Here is an 11,342-nt window from a genome sequence, read left to right on the forward strand (position 1 = left end):
AGAAAACTTGGCAGATCCACCTTTAGGTGGGTTCTCAGGATCAAATTCAGACTCTCATTCTTGTGTGGCAAAGCATGTTTATCTGCTGAGTCATTTCACTCACCTCAAAGATATATTTGAGAGCCAGGTGTGGCGGCTCATGTGTGGTGGTAATCTAATTGTACTGAAATGTGATTTTGATTGTATGTTAATAAATAAAGTTGTTCAGGGGTCAGAGCTATTAGAGCTGTAGCAAGAGTGTGGCGGCGGTGGCACACGCCTTTAATCCCATAGATCTCTGTGTGTTCAGGGATATAGCCAGCATTGGAGACATATGCCTTTAAGACCTAGGGGGCTGTACATTCAGACAGTGACGAGACAGTCATGTGTTTGGGTTTACAACCAATGAGAAGGCAGAACAACATACTATAAAAAAACGAACCGACAGGAAGTAGGTCTCTTTTCGCGAAGCTGGGACAGCAGGAGGAAGGGTGAGATTTTAGCTCTGAGCTCTGACCTCTCAGCTTTCTCCTTTACATTGTTTCTGTGTTTCTTATTTAATAAGACGGTTAGTTACATCTATACTCATGTCTGTAATATTAGTACTTGAGAGGCCGAGGCAGAACTGCCATGATTTCTAAGCCAGCATGGGCTACACAACGAGCTCAGCCTGTTAGAGAACAAGACTGTCTCACAAACATAAAAACAACAAACAAAAACACATATATATCTGAGCATCTAGTATGCATTAGGGAATAATGTCCATGTACAATAAAGACAATGGACAAACTCTTACAACAGAAGATAGAGCCATGAGTACCAAGGAAGAAAAGACAATTATTAACTATGACAGGGCTGTGTCAGACAGAATAATGTGTCAGCAGGCAGGGTCTGATCGGAACAGGAAAGCCATTTCTTTGAATGACACTGGGATTGAACCTAGACCTTCACGCATGCCAGGCAAGTGTTCTACAGTTGAGTTTATACAAGTGTGGACCTATTATTACACATACACACGCATGCACGCACGCACACATGTACAGACAGACATACACACACCTTGTTTTGAAATAATTCTAAACTTATAAAAAAGCAAAAACCAAACCAAACCTGATCTATGATTACCATAATGGGATACTGCATGCCCACCATCCTGCTTTCCCTTTTGAGACTGTATTGGCTATGTCGTACATGGCTGCACAGGCAGGCCAGTTTCTTCCCACACCTCTGGGTCTCCTGGCACTCCCAGAACATGCCATGTACCATGCCCATGGAGCTAGGAAGACAATTACCCAGGTGTGGATGCGGGGGACTGCAGGATGTAAACTGCAGGCACCCACACTGGTTCCCAACTTCACAGCAAAGTCCATCAGTTCAGTCTCAGTTCATGCATCCATGTTGGGTTTAAAGGTGGTAAACCTCTTTTCTATCTAAAGCCTCCAACCGTCTGGCTGCTTGTAACAATCCTATCATCTCAAATCAAATCCTCTAAGATTTGACACCACAGAAGCTAGATAGAAGGTGTCACGAATAATTGCACTCCCCTAAGGGAACATGTCAAGGGGGCCCGTGTTCTGCTCATGCCCAGGGTCTATTCTCACTAGCAATGATCTTGGCATTGTGTACATTCTGTTTTCATCAGATATGGATTCCTTTATTTGAGATCCTGAAGTTTCCAAAAGCAAACCCTGGACTAACTCCCCTGTCTGGCTATAAGCAGGTTCAAGTATGAAAGTGGACTGAGTTTTCATAGCCACTGAAGTTCATTTCAGAGTTTAGCACAATTGCAGGTGCCATTCTGAAAACATCAGCCACGCCTAAATACAAATATTCCTTCACCCTAATGAAAAACTATGCACTGGGGGCTGGAAAGATGGCTCAGGGCTTGCTGCTCTCAGGGTACTGGGATTCTGGCACCCACAGCCAGAGGCTCTCCTCTGTCTGTAACTCCAATTTAGGGGATAAGACTCCCTCTTCTGGCCTCCACAGGTACCCGCACACATGTGCACACACTCATTAAAATTAAAAATATATAACCTAATATGTTCAAAAATCATGAAAGTAAAATAAAAAAATAAAAATGTCTGGTGAGCTTCAAAGAAACATTTATTTATTCCTACTCAGTTAAATGGGTGCTTGGTTTTAATGTCTGATGTACAGTAGGCATTTATATTATTTATACATGTTAATAAAATCAAACATCTTCACATTTTCTTAAAGAAAGAAAACAGTGCTTTTTTTTTTTTTTAAACAGGATAGGGGTGTCCATAGACTGTTTTTAAAGGAAAAGAACCCCCTAATTTAAAGAGTATTGTCTGACAGGAGAAAGAAAGGTAGGGTAGGGACATTTCATCCTTCTGTGATTTAGAGTGATTAAGAAAACAGATACTATTATAACATGATACTTTAGTCCTTGGATCTGTTAGGTAAGGGATAGTTTCATACATTTGTCAACAACTGTTTTTCTTGACTTAGTAACAGCTCTTAACAGGAAAATATAAATTATGATCAACTGAATATATTAAAAAACAAACAGAAACCCTGTTAAAGGTTTTGCAGACGCAAGCACATTGCTCTGTGTCCTCTGCTCTGCTCTCTGTGTGAGACTCCCTGGGCTCTCTGTGTAAGAGGACGGACTGGACTGTCCCCTCTCACTGTTTCAGGTTTACAGAACTGTTTTGTGTGGCTTAACTGAAATGAAGTTGAATACAACAGGCGTAACTTGTAGAATTAGTGAGACACAGTGAGAGAAAAAGTTATACACACTAGTGGGTTCTATAAACCTAAAATATGCCTTACACATTTTTGTGTTAACCTGCAGCTCTCGCTTACTGAAGGACAGCCGAGTACTGTTTACAGAGATACTTGAGTCATGGGTGGACTGTATTACTTCATCAGTTTGCTAGCTGCAAATATATTTTGCCTTTAAAATGAAGCAGGATATTTTCATTTTCCATGAAACTACATGCAAGGGAAAAATAAAGACAAAACCACAGATACTTTTTAATTGTGTTACATTACCTGAACTCTTTCATTAAAAAGTTCAATTAACAGACTATTGCACCACTTCCTGCTTAAAAGCATGGTAAAAGCAGATAAAAATATTTAAAATTAGTCAAAAAGACCCAAACGACTTGACAAACACCAACAGACATAGTAACTGCCAATCAGTAACGACTGGTCAGGGCTCTCATTTCACACAGTGAGTACTGACGGCCACAAGCAGTTCTGTAATCAGGCACTTCAGAAAACTACGCACTCAATCTGGGGAACACACACACACACACACACACACACACACACACACACACACGAGTGCATGCAGCTTTATTACAAAGGATTCAAGATGGCAACTACTTACAATCCAGTGCCAACATGGATTATAACAAATCCAGTGAGTATTTTGTTTTTCAATTATTCATAGAAAATTTAATCCTGATTAAGTATCCTCGGGCAGGAATTCATGGGTAGTTGATGACTGAAACCAACATTTATGTGAAATGCTCCTGTTAATGTAATCTGTGTATACAGCTTAATTATGATTGGGGATTCAATGTAAGAGAAATGAATTATCTCAGGATTAAAATTTTAGTGCCATATCACATACTACTTTTTCCTTCTTTCTTTTTAAACACAAAAAACTGTTTGTCCCTTCACCCCAGTGCTCAGATTTAAAACCCTCTCTGTTCTTACAACCAATGTAACATATCTAAGATTGTCCACACATTGTCCAAAATCCTTTCCTAATCAAGATAAAGCCCGAACTAAGGCCAACAACATGGGAAAAACTGCAAATAACTCTACCCATGAATAAACAGAAGCTAATTCATTCATCTGTTCACATACTTTCTGTTTATTTCCAATTCCCTTACGTCGTAATATGAAATGCACGTTCTTTAGAGCATAAAAAGTAGTTTTAAAATCAGCATCTCCCACTGACTTCATAACTGGACTAGCTGGATATGAACAAGCGTGATCCTCTGAGTGAACGCTATTTAAGACTATCAGACCTGAGTTCATTATTAATGAGGCATTGGAAGTGTGAACACCTGACCCACATATCATTTAAGTCATCTATCTCTTCACACTTATTTCTACATCAGCTTCAGTCACCTTGAAACACTTGAAACAACACTCTTTTAAAAGTTTATTGTTTGAGCACACTCCAGACATTGATGACCTTTCTGAGATTTGGCACTGCTGAAATGCAGTTATATAAATAACATGCTTTGCTCTCACAGTTCAGTTTTTCACAGCAAAGGCATGAAAAGAAGTCACTGCATCTGGATCCTTATTGCACTTATTCAATTCACTTGTTCTTTCGACAAAAATCAAATATCAGAAATGAGAGCGACTTTTGTGTCCAGTTGAAATGGTCAGTGGTAGTGTCACTGAGGAAAGTGAAGAAACTTCCCAGTATAGACTGTGGGACAGGAAGAGTCTGTACAGAATAACCATGGACACAGCCTGGCAAAGGATTACACCTATTGTAATAACCTGGAAAAGAGAAAAAAGAAAGGGAATGTTTCACCGTGTGCAAAAACAGAAAAGTTACGTTTCATTTACTATGCATCCACTCTACGCTCTACACAGTCCTTCACCTTTACCACGGGTGCATTTCAGGAAACACATTCCACAGAGAGTAGACATATCTTCAGGACTGTGACTGTTCAAGGGTAAAATCCTTTTGATGCTTAGTTTACAGATGCTACAGTCGGACAGAAAAGTACATAGTTTCCCAAGGGAATGCATGTTACAGACATGGGTTTTGTAACAAGAAAAATCAGGAATGGAGCTAATTTAATCTAGCTAATAGCAGTAAAACATACTTCTGCCTCAAGTCACAGGTCTTTTTGTAGGCCATGTTCCTACTTTCCACCTGTAAACACCAATGGCGAGCTTTGCTCTGAAATGCTGGGGCCATCTGCTGATGAAGGAAGGCAGGTATCACCACTTCTAGAGTCAGCCTGCTCTAGTCTGCAGCTGTTCCCGCTACGTGACTGTTCTGTCCATCTCGGCTAATACCTTACACAGTGAACAATTCCAATCATTTCTGTTTTTAAGAGAGATGCACTACATGTCCTCTAGTTTAATTCATAAAACATGACTCCAAAATAGGCTAAGGCCCACAGAAGCTGTAGGCTGGGTGTGGGAATATAGGCTTGTAATCCCAACATTTGGAAGACAGAAACAGGAGGATCAATTCCAGTTTGAGGCCCAGAGCTATATATTCTGATCCTGTTTCAAAAGCAAACAGACCAACAAAAAAAGCTATTTCTATCATTTTGCTTATGAACTAATTTTTAATTTTTTTAATGTTTATGAACTTCTAATTTATATACTCACCAGTTTTAACATTTTCTTTTGAGTTTTTAAAGAACTCAAGAAACTTCTGAATGGCTCAGTAGGTATCTCCTACTTTAACATGTTCTGAATAAAGACTTAAAAACATTTTCGTCATGAATATCACTTACCTTATCTCTTTGGTAGTCATTAAAAATCACAGCAATGCAGGCGAGCACTGGCTGGCATAAGAACCACAAGATACAGCCCTGAAAGAAACCGACAAGCCAGTCAGAGCTGCTGTCTTTACTTGAGATGCGCCAGACTGAGAACAGAAACAAAAGCATGGCTGGTCGGGGCAGCGCACACTGTGGTCCTCTCAGCATTAGGAAGTCTTACAGCGGGAACACCGCGGCTTGAGGGCAGCCTGGGCTATAGAGTGAGATCCTGAATCAAAAACCAAACAACAATTATTAATATACTATGGCCTCGGGTGGAGAGGTGGCTCAGCAAGTGTTCTTAACTGAGCATTTGCTGTTCTTGCAGAGGACCCAGGGTTAGTCCCCAGCACCCACATGGCAGCTCACAACTGTCTCTAACTCTAGCTCCAGGGCACCTGACAAAACACACACACTCATTAAATAACAATAAGACCTTAACACTCTCTCTCTTGTAGGTCCTGATTGGCCTTAATTACACTTGAGCATAAACTTGAAATACAATGTAGAAATAAATTTATTTTTGCTGTGATATTAATACTTCTTTTCTCTCAATAAACTGCCAATTTTTAGAGTTCTTATAACACTACATTGATAAATCTGTCCCATACATATACTTTATAGACTATCAATGCTGTGAGACAGGCAACAATCAGGAACTGAGAAAAGCGAGGTACAAATGTATACTATTTCTGCAAAAAGAAATAACACCATGAAGTCATAGTCACATGTCCATACTCAAGTGAACTAGTAAAAACACCAAGATGATCACAGCAGTTACTGTGAAGGGCAGAGTGGATTGCAGGGGAGAGGCAGGAGGCTGAGGGGGAACAGGAAATTTCACATTTATGCTTTTCAAATACTTTTCTCTATTTTCCCACAAACTGTCCCAATGTATCTCTTTCTCAAAATTCAATTTGAAACAAGTTAATAATGCTTGGGGCACTTTGAATAGTGACAGTTTTCAGTGTGTTACTCCTCATAGAAAGAGAGGGAATGCAGAGGAATGCATGTATGTAAAACTCTCCAGCAGAGAGACATGGGGGCCAGCGATGAGGAAGAGGTGGGAACTAAGATGAGTGCTCAGAATTCCTCTGCTGCTCTACAGCGCTCTGATTAGAGGGGCACAGGAAGGACCCACTCTGCTCACATGGACACAGGGGGTGAAGCAGCAGCCCACGCAGTATACCCACCAGCCTCTGGGCTGCAACCTCCTACACCGAGGACAGCCCCTCGTGGCTTGTTACACAACACTGGGACTCCAAGGGTAACAGTTCAGACAGTTAATAGCTCCTAACAAACAATTTTTTTTTTTTTTTTTAAATTCCCACAGAAGAGAAGAAAAATCACTACTGGTAAGGAAAACCCAAGATGCAGCCCAAGGGCCTTTCAAAGACTATATGGAAAATACTGTGCCATGGGTTCTGTACAATGGGTTCAAAGCCACATCATGCATGGCGTGAACAGTGCCCTGGCACACAGACAGCAGCCCAGGTTAACTGCTCGCTAACTGCCCAGAAAGGAGAGTGCAGCGGACCATGGGAAGCCACTTCCTGCCCCATGCATACTTTGGCGAATGTGATGTAGAACTCTCTCTTGAGCGTGCTCCTCTCCATTATGATGATCTGGTAGAGTCCACAGCCCAGCGACAGTGCCAGGCAGATTCTTAGTATGATCAGCAGGAGCCCTGCTAAGCTGTGGTGAGAATGTGAACTATGGTGACTAGTGTCTTCAAACTGCTCCCAAAGCAGCAAAATGCTCTGTAAATAACAACAATTAGGGAAAAATAAATACCTGTTTACAATAAAACATGTTCTCAACTCTTTTGTAAGCATCCTTTCTATGTTAGAAAAACATTCCTGAGGGATGCAAAGATCATCTGACTGTAAAGGCTGTCAGTTAGCAGTGTAGTTCTTTTCCTGTCTCCGAATCCTAAGCGGGATTTCTATCGAGTGACACACAAACCATCAACTCTGAGACAAACACAGGCGGAAAAGGTGAAGAACGGGAACTTCCTCTAAACCCCCCTCCTCCCCTCCCAATTCTCCTCACTATCGCAAGGTTAACCTGCTTGTTTTTTGAATCTTGCTATGTATCCCTGGCTAGCCCCAAACTCACAATGACCAAGCTGGCCTCAAACTTTGAGTAATCTCACATCTCTGCCTCCTGAGATCTGGCAATATGGCATGCGTCACCATGCCCAATTTAAGACCACTTTCAAATAGCTCAGAATCTTTTCTAGTAGAATGTGCCAAGTCCAAATTGTTGTCAAATGTCACTCTGGCAACTTCCCTACATAAAGGAAGACATTTTGTTTATTGACTTAGATTTTATTTTACCATTATTGTATGTGAAGGTGCACGCCTGTACCACACCATGTGTGTAGAGGTCAGAGGACAACTTTATGAGTTCTTCCATCGTTACATGGGTACTGGGGACTGAGCGAAGGTGGTTAGGTATCAGCCTGGAAGCACATCTGGTACATCTGGTATGAGCTCCTGGGCACTGTCACACACCCTTACTTTTCTGCTGACCTTCCCTCTCATCTAGTTATCGTGACAGTAAAAAAAACAGAGCTTTCTGCTGTTCCGTCTATTGCTATCCATGTTCCCTCTGTACCTACTGAGCACCAAGGACTCATTATTGTAATCTTTTTACCATCAAATATGCTTTTGGGCTCCCTATGTAAGCCCAGCTTTCAAAATTGAGTTGTTAGTCACTTCCAAACACCTTGGTAAATAAAATTCAGTATTAATCCAATCCTTGGGCAGGGCACGGTGGCTCATGCATGAAATCCCAGCACTAGGGAGGTGCAGGCGATCTCTGTGACTTTTAGGCCAGCCTGGTCGACATAAAGAGACCCAGCTCCAAACAACAAAAATCCACTTCACTGACCTTAACGGGTTGCCAGCAGCCTCCTCCTTCCTCACCTGCTCTGTCTACTCCAGAGTCTCCTCCCTCCTCACCTGCTCTGTCTACTCCAGAGTCTCCTCCTCCCTCACCTGCTCTGTCTACTCCAGAGTCTCCTCCTCCCTCACCTGCTCTGTCTACTCCAGAGTCTCCTCCTTCCTCACCTGCTCTGTCTACTCCAGAGTCTCCTCCTTCCTCACCTGCTCTGTCCACTCCAGAGTCTCCTCCTCCTTCCTCACCTGCTGTCTACTCCAGAGTCTCCTCCCTCCTCACCTGCTCTGTCTACTCCAGAGTCTCCTCCTTCCTCACCTGCTCTGTCTACTCCAGTTCTCACCACTACAGCACTTTCAGTAGTCAGCTGCTTTTGTGACTCACACAAAGGACATTTCCTTTGGGACATAAAACTTGCCATTGCTGGGGTTAGGAAAATAGCTCAGTCTCAGGCTAGCATCTTACAGGTGTGTGAGGACCTGTGCTCATACAGAAGGAACTACATGTGTATAGTTTATTGTGTTTGTTTACAAACATCAAGTTACCTAGAGTGACTGGTGAGCACGGACTTTAAGAATGTAACCATACTTAAAGTCTAACACACACAGAGTGGATGCCACCGTTTCTTTTTACTCTTTGGCGGTTTTATACATGTATAAATGTATAAATATGAAACCTAGTCTTCTCCCCTCCTCTCTACCTTCCCTCCCCAGACCCTTCTTCCGACAAGCCCCCTATTTGTATGTCTTTCTGTTGGAGACGGTAACCACGACTTCGGGCTGCTTGCATGGGTGAGAGGCTGTTTCCTGAGGCGTGCACAACTTGTCACTGGCACTGAATCAAGTGACACCTCCTCCAGCAGCCATTAACCAACACCAATGAGGACCCAGTCTGTCCTAGAACTCACGGTAAAAAAAAAAAAGAAAAGAAAAGCTGGGTGTGGAAACATGTGCCTGTGATCCTACAAACACAAAAAAGCACACACACCACACACACACACACTCATATACCCTCCCACATGCTCATTCATATACGTCCCACATTTCCCCCACAAACATGCATACACAAGCATGCACAGGGCGCGCGCGCGCGCGCGCGCGCGCACACACACACACACACGCACTGTTGATCACTAAAAGCACTATTCTTCCTTTACACTAAATTATACCTATCTGGTGTCTTAAACTATACTTCTAAACTTGACTTTTACAACAAAGAAGTATGATTATAGAACTATCATTTCCTATAAGTTGGTTTTCCATATTTACGTCTGTATTTCCATACACATGTGCTAACATGTGGTCAGTATAGTAATAGCACATGTATGCATTTATGTACTGATAGACTGCTGGTATCCTTAGCATTGTTTGGCTGTTGCTGAAGACAAGTTATGTCTCACACAGGCTTCAGTTCTAGTGCAGTGTCAAACTTAATTTTCAGTTGGTTATTTGTCTGTGACAATAAATTAAAATTACAATGGAATGATGATTAAAAAAACCCTGCATTAGCCGGGCGGTGGTGGCGCACGCCTTTAATCCCAGCACTCGGGAGGCAGAGCCAGGCGGATCTCTGTGAGTTCGAGGCCAGCCTGGGCTACCAAGTGAGCTCCAGGAAAGGCGCAAAGCTACACAGAGAAACCCTGTCTCGAAAAACCAAAAAAAAAAAAAAACAAACAAAAAAAAAAACAAAACCCTGCATTTTAGGCCAGGCGGTGGTGGTGCATACCTTTAATCCCAGCACTTGGAAGGCAGAGCCAGGCAGATTTCTATGAGTTCGAGGCCAGGCTGGTCTACAGAACAAGATCCAGGACAGGCACCAAAACTATGCAGAGACACCTTGTCTTGAAAAACCAACCAAACAAACAAACAAACAAACTGGATTTTTAAGAGAGCTATAATTTTAGAATATACATGATTTTTTAAAAGATTCATTTAATTTGTGTGTATAGTTTTTTTTTGCCTGCAGAGGTCAGAAACGGACACCTGATCCTCTGGAACTGGAGTTACAGAGGACTGTGAGCCACCATGTGGGTGCTGGGAATTGAACCTGGATCCTCTGGAAGAGCAGCCAGTGCTCTTAACTACTGAGCCATCTCTGCAGCACCAAAAAATGCTAAAAGATTTTTTTTTAATATTTAAGAAAACAGAAAAAGTAGGAAATGACATTTTTAGTAAGTCAAATCCTGCTATCTACACATACTAGCACTCAGGAGATTTGTGAGGTCATGTTATCTGCATTTCTTAGACTCCCAGTGCCCGTTGTGCAGTGAGACACATTCGGATGCATTTCTGCAGGGTCAGCTCTCACCTGGGTTATGACAATGAACACCGCAATGCCTGTGGACGCAGGGGTCGAGTCCCACTGGAGAGGTCGGCTTTGAGACTTCTTCATTCGGACTATTGTCCACCCCATGCACAGGCTCAAAAGCAGGTACAACATCTGAATTTGGGAGGCAATGTCAAAAACTAAAGGGAAATGAAAATCAAAGTCAATAAAGCTTCACAATTCACAGAATTGGGCACATTTTATATTGAGATGAGAATGCCCCTTTTCAAATCACAAAAACTAAGAAAATTCAGTAAGAGATATTAATGTGTAATAGTTCTAACACATTCAATATTTGGCATAAAATTTGTAATTGATTATAGAAACATGGAAATATTACCATTTAGAAATATATATACATGGCTGTATTATATCATATATTAGTCCAACCTTAAGGCTATATTTTCAATTCTTTTCTTTAAAGCTTTTATTGCCATATACAATTCTGACAAAAGAAATAAATTTTAAATATAATTTCTGCAATGTGGAAAATATTAGGACCCTTTCTAGGATGCTAATGATGTTTGATGGATGAACTATAATATGGGAATATTTTTTAAAACTGTTAAGAAATGGTATGAGATGAAGAGCTCCATGAACTAGTGCCATGCGCCACCAGGTGGCCAGCACTAGCAC

The 11,342-nt window shown here is 41.7% G+C and overlaps 1 protein-coding gene across 2 annotated transcripts in view; it reads right to left on the minus strand.

The window, feature by feature from the left end:
• Window positions 1-3,813: 3,813 nt before the first annotated feature.
• Window positions 3,814-11,342, minus strand: part of Gpr180 (G protein-coupled receptor 180) — a 27,806-nt gene continuing 20,277 nt past the window's right edge. The window contains exons 6-9 of one of the 2 annotated variants that reach the window (XM_028868206.2): window positions 10,689-10,846; window positions 7,049-7,240; window positions 5,454-5,531; window positions 3,814-4,476 (exon numbers count right to left, since the gene is read on the minus strand). In XM_028868206.2, coding sequence (XP_028724039.1) covers window positions 4,318-4,476; window positions 5,454-5,531; window positions 7,049-7,240; window positions 10,689-10,846 — 587 coding nt within the window. In that variant the 3' untranslated portion in view covers window positions 3,814-4,317. The remainder of the gene's footprint in view (window positions 4,477-5,453; window positions 5,532-7,048; window positions 7,241-10,688; window positions 10,847-11,342) is intronic. The other variant, XM_028868207.2, reaches the window with a different exon arrangement.

This window comes from Peromyscus leucopus, chromosome 9, assembly GCF_004664715.2.
Source record: "Peromyscus leucopus breed LL Stock chromosome 9, UCI_PerLeu_2.1, whole genome shotgun sequence".
Classification (NCBI taxonomy): domain Eukaryota; kingdom Metazoa; phylum Chordata; class Mammalia; order Rodentia; family Cricetidae; genus Peromyscus; species Peromyscus leucopus.